The following is a 19,313-nucleotide window of genomic DNA, read 5'->3' on the forward strand; positions in this document are numbered from 1 at the left end:
TTCATTAGTGTGTAATCATCTAAATTGTAAAAATTGATGTTGTCTTTACCCCTAGAATGGCCCCTTTATATTTAAAAACATAATATTTAAATTTGGAGCAGGTCCTCTCTACAGAGGCCGCCATGTTTTTTACAGTAGTCCAAACTGGAAAAACGAAACACCTTTTGAGTTTTTATGACGACTGAAGGCTACCACAGGTTCTCCTTCGCCCTCTTGAGATTTCTGTTTACTTGAGAACACTTATGCGTGGTTAATCCACTGCTGCAGTGTTCATGTTTTAAAGGCAAACTTAAGACAAAGAAAAGACCTAATTCTGCAGGGATCCTTTGAAGTTCAAAATGGCTACAACATTACATTACGTTTCATTTAGACATTTAAACATACAGCTCATCCGGAGAACGTCGGGAGACTATCCAGAGGTCAGTGCGTGTCTGAAAGCAACTTTAGACGTATACACCCTAACTTCTCCGGGACTCCCCATCCCCATCAATACTGTACCCCCATGTTGAGAATCATTCTCTGTGTGTTAGACAAGGGAATCCCAAGTTTTTTTCTTTCATAATAAAATATTCCTCCAAATAGATTCCCACATGATAAATCTTCTCCAAGGGAACTCAGTCTGCAGGTTTGCTATGATTTGGTACACAATTATGTAACTATGTGGTGGTGAGATACAGTGTGGTCACTGCAGTGACACCTCTTATGATATATCTTAATCACAGTATTACTCCAGTTCAGCTTCATACTATAAGGGAAATGTTAGTAAATCAAAGTCATTCTCAATTGGCTGGAAACCACCAAATGGATTTGGACATTGCAGCTGAAGACATTTTTGTTGGACAACTGAAAATGGAGAGGAAAGTTACAACAACAGAACCTGCATTGCATAGCCTATAGAGCCAATTTCTATAAGGGCATATACATAAACAGCATATACATAATCTTCGAAAGTCCCCATGGACAGGTGTATGTAAAGGGATATCTCAGCTCCATAAATACTTCCCAACAGGAATAAGATAGGGATTTTATAGGTTACTGTATTATAGTCACACAATAAAGTAGCCAGATTAGTATGGTAAAGAGACTATTTCATTTGTGTGTGTGTCTGTGTGTGTGTGTCGGTGACACAGTTACACAAACATTTCTTATTGGGATTTCTTTTGCAAGAGGAAAATGTTCCTGTCAGCCCGACATTGTTCTGTTGTATGTGTTAACGTTTGATGCCTTTAGTCAGCGGAACAATTAATACAGTGATACATCACATTGACAAATGATCATCAGATTCATCATTCAGCAATGATGCGGAAGTTTCCAGAATATGTTCAAGTCATGCTGAGACTAAGGGCATCCCTTTTGCAAGCCTTGCAGCCAATGCTGACATGTATCTGTTAACCACTCACCACCTGTCATGCCTTGACCCCTCCCACAGGGTGTTTTAATGGATTAAACCTCAGTGTTATTCAACACAAACTGGAACCATAAATACTTGATATGTGAAAAGTGACCAAAAATAAACCTTTAGTGATTTGATAGAAAATCTCTGAAGAGTGACTCAAGATGAATAAATATTGGTTTGATGAAGTTTCAATGAAAGTATTTCAAAATAAAATTACCCGTGAAAATATTTGTTGTAAACCATAGACACTTACTAGAACAGTATTTGTATTACTATCTTTGGCGCCCCCTAATGCTAGTATCAAATTGTTTTGCAATACTGACAGCAATGAATTATGGGTATAGGAGAGCCGCAGTCCGCCGGGTCCACTCGCTGAGGAGCACCGCGACCATGGATATATATAAAGGCTAGATGTCTCGTCCGAACAGAGTCGAACGTCCGCACATGGCAGCCATCTTGCCACAGTTAACTCGCTCACCCATAACATTGTGTTGGTAGTGGTACATGTACTTTTTAATTAACTATAACTTGCTCAATTTTCAACCGATTTTTAAACGGTTTGGTTTGTTATAAACGTCAAAGATGTAGTTATGACTCTGCATACTTATGAATAATTATGTTATGTTCTAAAAAATAGAATAATGTTTTAAAAATAGGTTCAAGATTTCCCTTTTCAAATATACATCAAGAAATGCTGCATGTTGAAATCCCCAACCTTTACAGAGATGTATACTTATGAATAATTATAATTATAACCATGGGTTTTCATATGAAAATAACATTAAACAAAACAGATAGGTGCAATAAATACACATATGCACAAGGTATTTATATTAAATCAATATATAGGCTACTAAAACTCAACATACAGAATGGCAACATGAGATATATGTATACTTTTATAATAGGAATATTACTAATATAATTATATATTATTGAATAATTGAATTATTACATGTTTAGTTTAAATTATTGTATTATATTATTAATATTCTTTTTATAAAAGTGACATTTATTTGCAGTAAAAAAAGGTGTAAGATTTCCATTTACAAATGTTGAAAATCCCCACCCTCTAGAGCGAACTAGACTACTGTGGAGGTATACACATGGAGGACAGACATAAAAAATGACCCAAAAAACTGAAATCAATAAAAATCTATAGTTTTGATTAACCTCTAAGAGTCAGTCGAGATTCGCCTAAAACGCTGATATGATATGAGCTCCTAAAGGCGAAGCTGCTCCCAAATGCGACGCTGCTCCCACAGGCGACGCTGCTCCCACAGGCGACGCTGCTCCCAGAGGCGACGCTGCTCCCAAAGGGGACGCTGCTCCCACAGGCGACGCTGCTCCCAAAGGCGACGCTGCTCCCAGAGGCGACGCTGCTCCCAAAGGGGACGCTGCTCCCAGAGGCGACGCTGCTCCCAGAGGCGACGCTGCTCCCAAAGGCGACGCTGCTCCCACAGGCGACGCTTCTCCCAAAGGCGACGCTGCTCCCAGAGGCGAATGTTGCTCCCAAAGGCGACGCTGCTCCCAAAGGTGACGTTGCTCCCAGAGGCGACGCTGCTCCCAAAGGTGACGCTGCTCCCAGAGGCGAATGTTGCTCCCAAAGGCGACGCTGCTCCCAAAGGTGACGCTGCTCCCACAGGCGCATTGCTCCAAAAGGCGACGCTGCTCCCAAAGGGGACGCTGCTCCCAAAGGGGACGCTGCTCCCAAAGGCGACGCTGCTCACAAAGGCGACGCTGCTCCCAAAGGCGACGCTGCTCCAAAAGGCGACGCTGCTCCCAAAGGTGAAGTTGCTCCCACAGGTGACACTGCTCCCACAGGCGCATTGCTCCAAAGGGCGACGCTGCTCCCAAAGGGGACGCTGCTCCCAAAGGGGATGCTTCTCCCAAAGGCGATGCTGCTCCAAGAGGCGACGCTGCCTTTGGGGCTGCTCCTAAAGTGGAAAAGGCGAAGCAGAAAAGGCGAAGCAGAAAATGCGACGCAGAAAAGGCGACGCTGCTCCCAGAGGCGACGCTGCTCCCACAGGCGACGCTGCTCCCACAGGCGACGCTACTCCCACAGGCGAAGCTGCTCCCAGAGGTGACGCTGCTCCCAAAGGGGACGCTGCTCCCAAAGGTGACGCTGCTCCCAGAGGCGACGCTGCTCCCAGAGGCGACGCTGCTCCAAGAGGCGACGCTGCCTTTGGGGCTGCTCCTAAAGGTGAAAAGGCGAAGCAGAAAAGGCGAAGCAGAAAATGCGACGCAGAAAAGGCGACGCTGCTCCCAGAGGCGAAGTTGCTCCCACAGGCGACGCTGCTCCCAAAGGCGATGCTGCTCCCAAAGGGGACGGTGCTCCCACAGGCGACACTGCTCCCACAGGCGACACTGCTCCCACAGGTGACGCTGCTCCCAGAGGCGACGCTTCTCCCAAAGGTGACGCTGCTCCCATAAGCGACGCTTCTCCCAAAGGTGACGCTGCTCCGACAGGCGCATTGCTCCAAAAGGCGACGCTGTTCCCAAAGGCGACGCTGCTCCCAAAGGCGACGCTGCTCCAAACGGCGACGCTTCTCCCACAGGCGACGCTGCTCCCACAGGCGACGCTGCTCCCAAAGGTGACGCTACTCCCAGACGCGACGCTGCTGCCAAAGGTGACGCTGCTCCCAGAGGCGAATGTTGCTCCCACAGGCGACGCTGCTCCAAAAGGCGACGCTGCTCCCAAAGGGGATGGTGCTCCCAGAGGCGACACTGCTCCCACAGGCGACGCTGCTCCCAGAGGCGCATTGCTCCAAAAGGCGACGCTGCTCCCACAGGTGACGCTGCTCCCACAGGCGCATTGCTCCAAAAGGCAGACGCTGCTCCCAAAGGGGACGCTGCTCCCAAAGGGGACGCTGCTCCCAAAGGCGACGCTGCTCACAAAGGCGACGCTGCTCCCAAAGGCGACGCTGCTCCAAAAGGCGACGCTGCTCCCAAAGGTGAAGTTGCTCCCACAGACGACGCTGCTCCCAAAGGCGACGATGCTCCAAGAGGCGACGCTGGCCTTTGGTGCTGCTCCTAAAGTCGAAAAGGCGAAGCAGAAAAGGCGAAGCAGAAAATGCGACGCAGAAAAGGCGACGCTGCTCCCAGAGGCGACGCTGCTCCCACAGGCGACGCTGCTCCCAAAGGCGACGCTGCTCCCAAAGGGGACGCTGCTCCCAGAGGCGACGCTTCTCCCAAAGGTGACGCTGCTCCCATAGGCGACGCTTCTCCCAAAGGTGACGCTGCTCCCACAGGCGCATTGCTCCAAAAGGCGACGCTGTTCCCAAAGGCGACGCTTCTCCCACAGGCGACGCTGCTCCCAGAGGCGACGCTTCTCCCAAAGGTGACGCTGCTCCCACAGGCGCATTGCTCCAAAAGGCGACGCTGTTCCCAAAGGCGACGCTTCTCCCACAGGCGACGCTGCTCCCAGAGGCGACGCTTCTCCCAAAGGTGACGCTGCTCCCACAGGCGCATTGCTCCCAGAGGTGACGCTGCTCCCAGAGGCGAAGTTGCTCCCACAGGCGACGCTGCTCCCAGAGGCGACGCTTCTCCCAAAGGTGATGCTGCTCCCATAGGCGACGCTTCTACCAAAGGTGACGCTGCACCCAAAGGGGACGCTGCTCCCAAAGGCGACGCTGCTCCAAAAGGCGACGCTGCTCCCAAAGGGGACGCTGCTCCAAAATGCGACGCTGCTCCCAAAGGGGACGCTGCTCCCAAAGGGGACGCTGCTCCCAAAGGGGACGCTGCTCCCAAAGGCGACCCTGCTCCCAAAGGCGACGCTGCTCCAAAAGGCGACGCTGCTCCCAAAGGGGACGCTGCTCCAAAAGGCGACGCTTCTCCCACAGGCGACGCTGCTCCCACAGGCGAAGCTGCTCCCAGAGGCGACGCTTCTCCCAAAGGCGAGGCTGCTCCCAGAGGCGACGCTGCTCCAAGAGGCGACGCTGCTCCAACATTAACAACGATGAGCCGATTTAGTACCAAGTGAAACCAGAATCAAAACTAAAGAGCGTCAGCCTCAAGTTGTCTCTTTAACTTTTGTATTATTCTTTTCTTAGGCTTTTAATTATGAATTTAACTAGAAACAATCAAAATATATGAGGTAATTTCCCATCATGTGTCACCACATTAACACTCATTCTAGTGTAACCAAGGGTTACATAATTGGCGAGCTAGCCAGGAGCCCAGGGTAAATCAGTACTGGGAGATTGTAAAATAGACTTCATACAGCAGTTAAGGGTTAAGATTCCCAATGCAGTTATTTTAAGTGGAGCAACCAATTCAGAAAGGGATGAAAGAGTGCTTGATTTCTTGAAGAGGTATGATGCACTTCGAGCGCCTCGTGCTGACCCACCTCAAGACCGTAACAAACCATCTCCTCGACCCACTGCAGTTTGCCTACAGAGCCAACAGGTCCGTAGACGATGCAGTCAACATGGGACTCCACTTCATCCTCCAGCACCTGACCCCCTCCAGCCCACCCCCACCCCATCTCCAGATCATCATCCCCCCTTGAGACTCTCACCACTCCTCACCCCCACCCCAATCATCCTCCACCCCCCTCTCTATAACAGATGATCAGGTGAGAAGTCAACTCAAGAAGATCAAGGCTAGGAAGGCCCCGGGCCCGGATGGTATCAGCCCAAGACTGCTCAAGGACTGTGCTGACCAGCTCTGTGGTGTGATCAGGCATTTGTTCAATCTAAGCCTGAGCCTGGAGAAAGTCCCAGCCCTGTGGAAGACCTCCTGTGTGGTCCCGGTGCCGAAGACGCCGCGCCCCAAGGAGCCAAACCACTTCAGGCCAGTTGCCTTGACTTCTCACCTGATGAAGACGATGGAGAGGATTATCCTGAGACACCTACGACTGCTGGTGGGCACACAGCTGGACCCCCTGCAGTTTGCTTACCAGCCTGGGATTGGGGTGGACGACTCAGTTACCTACCTGCTGCACAGATCCCTGCTACACCTGGAGGACAGCAGGAACACTGTGAGGGTCATGTTTTTTGACTTCTCAAGTGCATTCAACTCCATCCAGACTTCACTGCTCAAAGTGAAGATGGAGAACGTGGGAGTGGACCAACACCTGGCTGCATGGACAACGGACTACCTCACCAAGAGACCACAGTATGTGAGGCTCCATCACTGTGTGTCTGACGTGGCGCTCTGCAGCACAGGTGCCCCTCAGGGTACGGTGCTCTCCCCTTTCCTCTTCACCCTCTACACCTCCGACTTCACCCACAACACCACACACTGCCACATCCAGAAGTTCTCCGATGACACAGCCATCGTTGGATGTGTTCCTGAGGGGAATGACCTGGAGTACAGGGCGGTCATCACAGACTTCGTCAGCTGGAGTGAGCTGAACCAGCTTCAGCTGAACACCAGCAAGACGAAGGAGATGATCGTGAACTTCCGGAAAAAAGCATCCAACTTAACACCAGTGAACATCCAGGGATTGGACATAGAGGTGGTGGAGAACTACAAATTCCTGGGTGTTCACCTCAACAACAAACTGGACTGGTCGGACAACACACATGCCCTCTATAAGAAGGGCCAGAGCCGCCTCCATCTGCTGAGGAGGCTGAGGTCCTTCGGAGTGTGCAGGGCTCTCCTCAGGACTTTTTATGACTCTGTGGTGGCCTCAGCCATCTTCTACGCGGTGGTCTGCTGGAGGGGGGGTAGCACGGACAGAGACAGGAGCAGGCTCAACAGACTGATAAGAAGAGCGAGCTCTGTCCTGGACTGTCCTCTGGACTCCATTGAGGAAGTGGGGGACAGAAGGATGTTAGCCAAGCTGGCGTCCATCATGGGCAACACCTCTCACCCCCTACATGACATTGTGGGGTCCCTGAGCAGCTCCTTCAGCAGCAGACTGTTACACCCACGGTGTAAGAAGGAGAGGTTCCGCAGGTCCTTCATCCCGGCTGCAGTCAGGCTCTACAACACCAGCACCACCTGATAATGTTGTAGTCCCTGTCGATTATCTCTATCTCCACTCAACCTCTCACCATAGCTGTATTTGTATTTTTATTTTTCTTATTTATGTTTGTATTTTTTTACTCAGTTCACTACCATGCACAATAATTATTTACAACACTTTACATCTATATTTATATCATGGTCACTTAAAATGGTTACATTGCATTATTTATATTTCCAGTATGCTATGTTGTAGTATTATTTATATTATGGTCACTTACTTTTTAATTATTTTTCTGTATCATGGTCACTACTGTTGCAATATTACTTATAATATTTTTGTTTTCATTACAATAACACTTACATCATTCCACTTTATCCCCAGCACCTGCTTTTGCACAGTGTCTGTTTTGCAGGTTGTTTGTTATCTGTACTCTTATTATGTGTAGTTTTAGTAGTGTACATATTGTGATCTTTTTTATTGTGCTTCGGCACTGTTACTTTAATTCTGTTTTTCTTTATTGCTGTAACAAGTGAATTTCCCCATTGTGTGGATAAATAAAGAAATCTAATCTAATCTCCCCCGGCACCTACGCCAGGATCCTGTTTGTGGACTTCAGCTCCGGATTCAACACAATCTCCCCAGCTCTTCTCCGGGACAAGCTGACACAGCTGAGCATGCCTGAGCCCACCTGCAGGTGGATCCTGACCGACAGGAATTAGCGCGTGAGGCTTGGCAAGCTTGTCTCTGAGACCCGGACCATCAGCAATGGAGCCTCACAAGGTTGCGTGCTCTCTCCTCTACTCTTCTCCCTCTACACCAACAACTGCACTTCCAGTCATCCTTCTGTCAAACTCCTGAAGTTTGCTGACGACACAACCCTTATTGGATTAATCTCCAATGGGGACGAGGCCGCCTACAGAGAGGAAGTTAACAGCCTGGCTTCCTGGTGCAGCCAGAACCACCTGGAGCTGAACGCTTTAAAAACTGTGTGGGGCTCACAAACAAGCCAACCACACCAAGGCAATTTATTGTGTATGTGCAAATATACATGGCAATAAAAAGAATTCTGATTCTGATTCTGATTCTGATGCTATTCAGAGAATAATACCAGTTGATGATGCTACCTCAGAGATCTATCAAAACCTGATCGTTGAATATTCAAGAAGCTTGGTTATAGAAGCTCTAGAACCCCTTTTGCCATACAAGCACACACTAGATGATGATCCAAGTGTTGTATACTGTAGTGTATAAGGACAGTAGCCAGTGTTTATACTACCAAGGTGTGTGTGTGTGGGGGGGGGGGGGGTTTACTAATTCCTTCCTTGCTGAGTTAAAGGACATAGCCAAGCTTAGGGGTAAAGACTTTGAAGAGTATAAATATATTTATTGTGATAGATAGATTCAAAAGTCTTACTGAAATATATTTTCCACATATTGTTCACAATTGTAATATTTGTTTTGTTCACTCATTGTATTTCTCCCATTAGTTGATGTATGACAGTGGAAAGGGACAATAACGGGGAAGGAAAAAAATAGGCTTCAAATGTAGATGGATAGATAACATGTATCTATTAAATTAGTGTAAACTTTGATAGATTTTTGAATTTATTTAGAATCTACTAATAAAATGTGAGGTCTGATCTTGATTTAGTTTATTGTCGTTGAATCCGTCTTTCAACACTAACAGTTTGTTCAGTAAGAAAACATAGAACTTCTTAATCATATAAAAATGTGATATTCAATACGTGCTCACACTGTGGCCTTTACTCTGAAACCTGAGCCTGTTTTCCTTCATCGTCCTCCTCCCCGGATGGTGCTGGGAAAACAGGTGTTGTGAGTTCTGTCTGCCCGCCGAGAACTGCATGCACCTCGCGGGAGCGCGCACGGCTACAGCGGAAAGACGCTGCCAGACATAATCTCTACGGAAATAAACTGTTTAGTTTCGTTAGTTAAAGACGCATTTCCACGCGATTGATCTGACTTGTCAATAATTCTGAGGAATAGTTCATTCGCGTTTAATTGTGTAAAAATCCCAAACTGTCAAACTCTATCAATTAAAGAGTCAAAATAGCCCAAAATATTTGTTGGTAATTTGGCAAAACATATTTTCAGGCTGCTGAGATTTGCATCCTCTTATATTCCCAAATGAGTATGAAATGTTCAATGTAAAGCCAAAATATCAGTTGGAAACAGTGTCTGAAAAACTAAACAAACGAGAATATATTTTTATTCATAAGAGTACATTAAAGTAGAGACGATCACGTCTGGTATCGCCTTTCCGCTGTAGCTGTGCGCCCTCCCGCGAGGTGCATTAATTCTCGGCGTGCAGGCAGAACTCGAAACACTGGTCATTAAAAACAAGTCTACCCTTGTGGTCCTCTTCAAAATAAAACACTCTCATTCAAATCACTTCCAGACATTGCAAAATGTGCTAATATGAGTGGTTATTATGTTCGATTTTAAGGCTTTCGTAGTAACTAATTAATAAAATCACCCACTAGAAACACAGCTATCCAAAATAAAGGTATAATTTCCTCTGATTCTGGAGTAACATGTTTTCTTTTATCTTCCTCACTCTGACCTCGCCTGAGCTCCTCATCACCCACGTTCTCTCGGCTCTCAGCGTGACGTATGTCCTGGCGCCCGGTTAGTTAGCTTCATAGCTAGTTAGCTAGTTGTTGTAGTTGACAGCGCACACTGGAGTCGGTCAGCGTTAGCTAACCAGCTAGTAAATAACGTTTCCTGCCCTGGTGACTGTCGGCATCTGCCATGGACGACGATAGCTACCCTAAAACCCTGTAAGTCGTTTTATTTGTCCTAAAAGTGTCGTAGCGTTAGCTTCGCTAGCGTCTGCAGCTTGTAGCTAACTTAGCTACCCGCTGTCATCACAGTCACGGTGGATATTATCAGACAACATTAACATTTAATGCTTTGCTAACACCAGGGTAATACATATAAAGTTGTTTAAAATATGATGTTTAAGTAAGGGGAGCGTCAACTGTCCTTAATGTATGTCAAGCTAATGTAAATTACGTCACAATGATAATTCATTATCGATGGTCACAAGCTAACTCCAGAAGTAATCTGTCTTTACCAGCTCTTTGTGACCGGTATCAATCTGTAACAGCCCTCATTAAGAAATCATGTTCCTCCTCCAGGTATGTGGGAAACCTCTCTCGGGATGTGACCGAAATATTAGTTCTTCAACTCTTCACCCAAATTGGACCTTGTAAAAGTTGCAAGATGATCACAGAGGTAAGCCACATGATGTTTAGGTTGTATGATTTATTTTTCGTGTACGACCCCGTTCCATGTCCCACCACTGGAAGAAACTGATGCAGTTTGAGATAGTAGGGTCGACTGTTTTGAAATGTAAATACAATGAAAATGGCCAATTGTATCTATTTGAAGTCAGATCACGGCTGTTTGATTAATTCTGGAACACACATCTTGAGCTGCTGTGTTTGACTCTGTCCCTGCAGCATACAAGCAACGACCCCTACTGCTTTGTGGAGTTCTTTGAACACAGAGATGCTGCTGCAGCCCTCGCAGCCATGAACGGGAGGAAGATACTAGGAAAGGTAGGCCAACTTGTCTGATCTACGATGAAGAGTGAGGATAAGCAGGTCATTAGTGGTCAGAACTCCTCTCTGATCCTTGTTTTCCAACTCTGTCTTGAAATATTGTCTGTGAACTCTGATTTCAGGAGGTCAAAGTTAATTGGGCCACCACTCCCAGTAGCCTGAAGAAAGACACAACCAGTAAGTGACCACTTATTGATTTCTGCTTAACTCAAACCATTGTATACCAGAGAATAATGAATAGTTTCTGTCCTTTGTTTCGTTCTAGATCACTTCCATGTTTTTGTGGGTGATTTGAGCCCAGAGATTTCCACCGAGGATGTCAAGGCTGCATTTGGACCTTTTGGGAAAATCTCGTAAGTTTTTACTGAAAGGGTATTTTTCTTTATTTATGTACAGTGCAATAATGTCATTGCTACAAGGATTTTGTTGGACAATATGAAGGTTTTATTTATGTCTCCTGTAAGCATATGCCAACTGGAACTGTCATATATTGCTGTGTTTACATGCTCATGGCATGGGTTTTTCCTTAAATGCAAATTTAATCTATATATAGAAATTCAGGAAGTATGAAATTATCATGATTTTGAACTCTGCAAAAGAGCTGGCATCCTGAAGGTTGTTCTTCCTCCTCTACAGTTGACAAGACACTGTCTGATATCAGATTAATAGTTTTATTTTGGGTTAAAAAAAATTATTGAGTTTAAAAAAACATTGGGACACCCTGTCATAGTGGTCAATGCTGAACTACATTGTACTCAATTCAACCCCTACCCCCCACCCCCCCCCCCTCTCTCTCTCTCTCTCTCTCTCCTCATTCCCTCTCATTTAATTTCTCCGATGGCTATCCTATAAAGGCGCTCAAGAATACTATGGAGAAACATATTCATATATTCAATAATAATTAGCGATGGATGCCATTCAAATAAGAACTATATGTCTGCCAGGAGAGAAGAAATCATTTGGTAGAAAGACTCTTATATGAGCAGGTGTGAAGAGGTCAACGGAAAAGATTAATATTCACGAATAGCTTAATTTTGTTTCATTTTAATGTCTTCTATGTCACATTTCTATTATGTGCAAAAGCCGCCACATACATGAACGTAAACATAGTTCATGATAAACCATGATGCCTTTAAACTTTTATCATACACACTTTTCCTTCATTAAAAACACTTTTGACAGATTAGAACAAACTCATTTAAGGATTAAAAGTTATTACAACCCAATTCGTATAGGTTTTCCAGTACTTATCTGTGGATATTTACTTGTCGCCTGTTTATTGTTTCTATGTTTAACAAAGTGTTAGCTTTTAGCCTACTCTTGGTTTTCCTTACACATTTAGGGTGTGGTAAGTAAACTTTGCAGTATGTCAGCAAAATGTAAGCTGTATGTAGAACCTGAACCGCTTTTAGTTGTGCGTCTCAGTGAAGTAATAGCACTTTGGTTATTTTACAGAAATGCTCATAGGATTGGACAGGAGCTTGAAGGCTAACAGCAAGGAACTGTGCACTCTGGAGACACAGATGTAGTTTTTCTCTATTTATTCCATTCTTTCCATATGTCATTATTTGTAGATGATATGTATTAACATGACTTAGCTTAGATTAACAAATTCCAATACTCAATGTATTCCTCTAAACCTATGTTTAAATTGTCTCATCTTGATTTGCATAGTGTTGTTTGTAGTGTAATGATCCTCTTCCAAAATTACTGAAAATGTCAATTTCTTAAAATTTGCAGCTCCCCAAACTCCATACTCCATATTGGTGGTAAAGAATTGACCAGGAAAAATAAAGAAATCTGTTAACAGGCCATGTATGCCGTTTAATTCCTTTTTTCTCTTTTGATATTTTCTATATATATATATATTTATACATATATTTCTATTTGAAGGAAGAGCACCAATAGCAGATTTTGAGAATGCATGGTAATCCATAGTGAATTTAACTCAGTGTTGAGAGCATTGAACAAACAGTGGTGCTCAGAGGCAAGGATCCATTAATACATCAGAAGTTTTTTTTTATTAAATACTGTAGGCTGCATGTATTTGTACTATTTGGTATTTTTTTTGTGTTGGTTTGAAGTTACATTTGGAGTCAGTTCTCAGTAAAAAATCATGATAACTAATATACGTTAATGTAGGACAGAGTAGAGGATTCACAGTTCAGTGTGTTTTGCGTGGTTCCTTTTTAAGTTTGAAGAATTTCAAATGAAAAGTGCACTGAAGCTGTTTTTAACTTTTCCCTGCAGGGACGCTCGTGTTGTGAAGGACATGGCGACAGGCAAATCAAAGGGGTATGGATTTGTGTCCTTCTACAACAAACTGGTAAGGCTCCAGTGCAAGAACACAGACTGAAGGTTATTTCTATTTTCTGTTTATTATCTTACCTCAATGCATTCAAAGTCCTTAAAATAAAAGAATTCACACCATAGTCACTAAAAATCATCTAACATTAGAGTTTACATCCACATTTGGAATATTACATTGATTTTAAAATAGTAATCTATATCTTGAGAACTGATTGTGGTCACTAATACACAATACAGAGGAAAGTCAAATCCAGTAGGGTAACTGTTTGATTTGGATTTATAGGATGCAGAGAATGCCATTGTCAACATGGGGGGGCAGTGGCTCGGAGGACGCCAAATCAGGACCAACTGGGCAACACGTAAACCACCAGCTCCAAAGAGTTCCCAGGACAGTAAGTTTTAAACGCGACATTAATTGTACACCAACACAGAGAATCACACTTATTTTGTGTGATTGCAGCTCTTCTCTTGTGGGTGTTGGTTTTTGCAGACTAAAATTACACCTTCATCAGTCCCCTGACCTTACGTGATGCAAAGACACCAAATTGAATCCAGATAAAATTCATAATCATAATTTCCACGTGTCAATGCGTCACTGACCAACTCCGCAAGTGTATAGGGTTAGAAAATTAGATGGCATTAACTCGATTTTATTATGTGACAATATTTTAGTTCAGCTTTGAGACGATATTTATATATACTAGCGTTCCATAGATCTTTGGTTATTTAGTTTTTTATTTATTTATTTATTTATGTGGACCTCAAACACATGTATGATATACATATTTAGCTACATGGCTTCTCAGTGAAAATAGCTGGGATGTAGATAATTTTGTCATATACTTTATTAAGCACAGATTTGACATAGATTTGATTATAACCCATTAAGATTGTGTATAATGATTTGAACCTTCCTTGAATGTTTTGTATTTATTTCAGATTGCTCAAAGCTGCTGAAGTTTGACGACGTATTGAGTCAGTCCAGTCCACAGAACTGCACCGTGTACTGTGGGGGGATCCAGTCAGGATTATCAGGCAAGTGCCATGTTCTCTGAGGAGCCTGTTCTTGTGAGAAACCTTAGTTATAGTAGAACATTGTCATCAAATAGCCACAGAACTAACCACATAAACCTGTTTCTGTTTTATTCCACCAGAACACCTAATGCGACAGACCTTCTCCCCCTTTGGTCAAATAATGGAAGTCAGAGTTTTCCCAGAGAAAGGATACTCTTTCATCAGGTAGCGTTTCAGTCTGTTACAACATTTGGCCTCTAGATGTCAACACAAACACTTGGCATGACTCAGTGACAGGCCAGTTAATTCCACACTCAGTGACAGTGCCCTTTTTTTGCCGTGCTTGTCTTCACCGCAGTGTTTTTACAACAGATCAGATACATCAGAGTTTTAATGGTTTTATTTTTTAATTATTTTAATGCTATCTTATTTTCTGAATTGCCTGATAAAAATGCTGGGAGATAAATTCTACTTCTTTTTCTTTTTAAGGTTTTCTTCACATGACAGTGCTGCCCATGCCATTGTTTCAGTCAATGGCACAGCCATTGAAGGACATATGGTGAAGTGCTACTGGGGCAAAGAATCTCCTGACATGGCAAAAAATCCACAGCAGGTAAGGACAGCAGGAAATCCTTGATGGTGGTTTAGACCTTTAATTAACACTATCAGAGAAACGTTGGTTTTTAGGCCAGACTATGAAACCGAAACATTATCAAGCCCAAGATATGCTTGCGGAGTTAAAAAATTGAGCAAAATAAATGTTCTTGTATTTATATTATAATCATTTTGCAGAATTTATAATATTATCTGTTCCTTATTAAGCGTAGAGGTCACGTCTAATAGGACATATGTTCACTTTTTCTCCCTGGCTTCACTCAGGTTGAGTACAATCAGTGGGGACAATGGAACCAGGTCTATGGAAGTCCACAGCAGCAGCAGCAACAGCAGCAGCAACAGCAACAGCAGCAGCAGCAGCAACAACAGCAGCAGCAGCAGCAGTATGGCCAGTATGTGACCAATGGGTGGCAAGTTCCCTCCTACAGCATGTACAACCAGACATGGAACCAGCAAGGATTTGGAGTAGAGTGAGTTTTATTCTGTAATATATATGTATAAATAATAATTTTTTTCCCTGTTACTATATTGTTACCTATCTTGGAGCCCTTCAGTTAACATCTGATGATGAATTAGCCTCTGGGGTAACAGCAATATTTCCGTTGTAGACAGTGAATATCCAGGCCAAGACGCTGTCTTATTTTTGCTGTACATTTTTTATAGTCCAATCAACACAAGTCAAACATTTCTCAACGCAAACAGCTATATTTTTCATAGTGTTTTAGCTCCAATTACATTTTGGCAACTCTCTATTAACAGCTACCTGCATATGAACGCAGATAAATTAAAAAGCTGATAGCCGATGCATTTCAGTCAATATGTTCCTCTTCGTTAGCTCTCTTCACAGAAGGGATTGGTAGAACTACAAACAGAAATCAGAAGGCTTCTAGCACTAAAATGTTGTCCCCCACCTTCAGATTCTGCATATATACATGATGAATCCGTTTATAGAGATTTCATTGTACAAGCTAGTAGGTTAAATACCTCCTGAATCCTGACTGATGCTGACTCTAAGATAAACTGGAGGGCTTTTCCTACATGTAGATTTATTTTTAAACACGGCTCATCTTTTTACACAGTGGCCACAAGTCATACTAACTGCTGTAATCATGTATTTCAGGCAGTCCCAGTCCCCAGCCTGGGTGGGAAACTTTGGATCTCAGTCAGCCCAGGCTGCAGCCCAACCTGCTCCAGTAATGTCCAACTTGACCAACTTCAGCATGGCTGGCTACCAATCACAGTGAGCTGGCTCTAAACTAAGTATAACACCAGGGAGCATTTGTGAAGCCTTCAGACCACACAGCACTCTTTCAACTGGACATCTTTGGTAACAGAGGGACAGGGGCCATATTCACAAAGCCTTTGTAGCGAGTAGTTGCTCCTGCGCTAGTAAAATGATTCTTTTAAATGACTATGCTAATTTGACTTAGAACTTCTTTTAAGTTTATTTGATGATGATTAAGAGTTCTGCTATGGAAAAATGCTCTTGGGCGTCTGAAGTTAATCCAAACCACCTGACTATCTGTCCAGCCATGTAAATGTTTGGCCCCATGAAAATCATACCTGGTCTGTGACAAGAGGATTTGAAGCATTAGCATGTTTACAGGATAGGTATCCAACAGACAGACTCTTTGGTGCTTTTCCTCTCATCACATCATATAAGTTGAAAAATTGGCCAAACCATCAAAAAAAAAGAGCAACACTTTTTCTAAAGATTATAAAATCCCAACAAAACAGATTTTATTCTGTGGAGCTAAAAGCACAGTTCACTACAAGCCATCATGTTAGTCCAGCAGCTCACTGGAATATGATGAGGATTAAAGTCCTCTGAAACCTCAAACTTTCTATCATGTTGAACTATAGCAATATCTGCCCTCACTTTACCAATATGGTTTTGTAATATTTCTGTGAAAATATGCTGGTTAGTTACAGACTCGTCAAAATATTTTCTTGTCATACTTGGGGCATTTTTCTGTCATTTTATACGACAGAGGACAAATCCACACATGTCTTCATAAGTTAATTTTGTAATATATGTCAGTTTTTTAAAAGGCATACAGTGTTGTACAGATCAAGCAAGATGATCCGTTATCATTGATTTGTGCAACATGATCTGCTTCAGTTCATACAATATCTATAAAATCAGTCCTGTTTGATACATTAATGAAAAATGCTTTGTGAATAGAGGCCCTGGAACCATAGCTTACCTTTCCAGTAATTGAAGAGATTATTTGTACAATAAACAAGGCTTTAAAGGAGATTATAGCGCAAATTATAGCGCAATGTGCTGTCTCTTGGGTAAATTTTGTGTATTAAAAAAAACTTTCACCTTCACGGCTCTCAAAGTAAAAACAAATATGTTTTCATGTTTTGTATCAGAGTGATCAGTATGTTCTCTGCAGACTTTTGATGGATTTTACTTTACACTGAAATGTAGCCTAGATAAGACTAATTTATAATCCTGTGTCTCAAAGCAAAGGCTACTTAGCACATGCTCTCTGTACAAAGAAAATAATGTAAAAACAGTGCAACCCCCAAACTTTGTAAATTTCACTGATTGTCTGCAGCTTCTGGGGCTGGTTTCCTGGAGGAATATTGAACTTAAAAATGTTCTTCCTTATCCCTTCCTCTTGTTAACCTCAGTTAAATTAAAGTTATTTCTTTCTGATGGCTGTGAGAACTGAAGACTCAATTTATCACTAAAACCAGCCCCTAATGACATTGCATTATGTTTTACATCATTCAAAACATTTTCAGTGGCCCACTATAAATTTGGATTGTTTTAATTTATATAAATTTGGTGGAAGTGGAAGGTTTTCTAAATGTCATTCATTTGTCGGGGCCGCATTCACTTTTCCACATTTTCTGCATTATTTAGCAGAATATGTTCATATAGCCCAGGTAAACTATAAAAAAAATAAAAATAACAAGAGGAATTCTCCAACACATTCTTCTATTTGGATTTTATTTGCATATGTGCCATTCTGTACAGTGTATCACACTCCCTGTAAGCTCACTCTACTCCTCCTGTCGTACTAGCCAATATACTTGATAATGTTTTTGTTACTTTATTCGAGCTGGGGATGTTCAATTAACAAAACAGGGTCATGTTTGCCGAGTGTAAATATAAACCTTGATCACAGACCTTCATGAAACTTAATAAATAATGTACATACTGTAGGTAGAATGTTATGAGATAAAATGCCATCATTAAATTTCAGCAATATTATTTATGCATAAGCCTTAATTGATGTGCTGGTAAATTCAAACTTTGTTATTTGCGGAGGCTCCATTACAGATCTAAATTCTTTCCCCCATTTTTAAGTCTGTGTGCCATTTTCAGGACGTAGCAGGAGGCAGGTGAAGTTTCAGCTCAAACTACATGCTTATGACACATGATGTATTTCTTGCTTAAAAATAATGAATGTATTGGCAATTCGCTTTTTTGACGATAATACATGTACGTTGAACAACAGAAGTGATGTTTGGTAATAAAGGATGAAAACAGTTTTCCATTGAACAGAAAATATCAAGTCACTTCAAATAAAGAAACATTTCAAACTGCCCATTGGTACATTAATTATACAATAATAAATTGAGCTTTACACAATTCACTTTAAAAGTGTCTTTACAGGGATTCTAACAAACATAGTAACTACTATTAAACTCAGGTTTGTATCATCTGAACGATTAATTGACTAGACAGCATGAGTTTTCTATACAATTGCACAAAAACTCTTCTATCCTTTTTATTCTGCAGTACCAGTGGGTCATGAAACCTGAAAGATGACAACCACATTACTTAATATCCAGTCCACTGGCACAATAAATATGTTTCTGATCCAGACATACATTTTAATGAAGAGCTATAGATGCTGTCACTCATCACGTTTGCCTTGTTACAACATGAGGTTGTTTGAGCTCAGGAAGCTGATGAATAATTACTGACTGATCTGTATAATATATCAACTTAAAAAAATATATTGTAGAATTGTTTAGTAGACATCGAACTAGATTACACAGGGGTGATAGTTTCTGAGGAACTGCAATAGAACTTTAACATTCAGACACATTACGTGACAAAAGCAAGGCAAACATTCATGTCCTCAGATGTAGAGTGGCTTCTGCACTAATAATAGATTATATTGCACAATGTTTTCCTCTAGGCTACAGTTGAAATAGATGGATATTCCACAACACTTACAATATGCAGATTCAGGCCTCACAATGTACATTGTAGTCCTCTGTAAATGTGAGCTTAAACCACTTCATTATATAAGCTCTAGTGCAGGCACCTAGGAAGCAAATTCAAAAAGTATATGCACAGTATTTACATGTGACCATAAAATGAGTGGCTGAAGGAAAGTGCTAAATTTGGTAAATCATACTTTCTGTCTTGTATTGCTCTTATCGCCTAATTGTTGTTTTCAAAGTGAAGAACTTAAATATAGAGAAGTTGTGAAGCACAAAATATTGT

The 19,313-nt window shown here is 42.5% G+C and overlaps 1 protein-coding gene and 1 long non-coding RNA gene across 2 annotated transcripts; both read left to right on the plus strand.

The window, feature by feature from the left end:
• The first annotated feature begins 9,922 nt into the window (after positions 1–9,922).
• On the plus strand, positions 9,923–18,400 carry tial1 (TIA1 cytotoxic granule-associated RNA binding protein-like 1). Its single transcript, XM_053436141.1, has 12 exons — positions 9,923–10,111; positions 10,472–10,568; positions 10,796–10,894; positions 11,020–11,074; positions 11,163–11,250; positions 13,148–13,223; positions 13,491–13,599; positions 14,147–14,242; positions 14,362–14,446; positions 14,711–14,834; positions 15,101–15,306; positions 15,957–18,400. Exons 1-12 carry the CDS (start codon positions 10,083–10,085, stop codon positions 16,078–16,080), a joined length of 1,188 nt encoding a protein of 395 aa, XP_053292116.1. The 5' UTR covers positions 9,923–10,082; the 3' UTR covers positions 16,081–18,400.
• Positions 11,257–12,709, plus strand: LOC128453318 (uncharacterized). Its single transcript, XR_008341489.1, has 2 exons — positions 11,257–12,422; positions 12,638–12,709. It is a non-coding gene; the product is annotated as an uncharacterized LOC128453318 (long non-coding RNA).
• Positions 18,401–19,313: the final 913 nt, after the last annotated feature.

This window comes from Pleuronectes platessa, chromosome 12 (genome assembly GCF_947347685.1).
Source record: "Pleuronectes platessa chromosome 12, fPlePla1.1, whole genome shotgun sequence".
In the NCBI taxonomy this organism is placed as follows: domain Eukaryota; kingdom Metazoa; phylum Chordata; class Actinopteri; order Pleuronectiformes; family Pleuronectidae; genus Pleuronectes; species Pleuronectes platessa.

Coding starts and splice junctions, on each gene's coding strand:
- tial1 (XM_053436141.1), top strand. CDS start 10,083: ATGGACGACGATAGCTACCCTAAAACCCT. Junction 10,569..10,795: donor GTTGCAAGATGATCACAGAG/GTAAGCCACATG, acceptor CTGTCCCTGCAG/CATACAAGCAACGACCCCTA. Junction 13,224..13,490: donor TGTCCTTCTACAACAAACTG/GTAAGGCTCCAG, acceptor TTGGATTTATAG/GATGCAGAGAATGCCATTGT.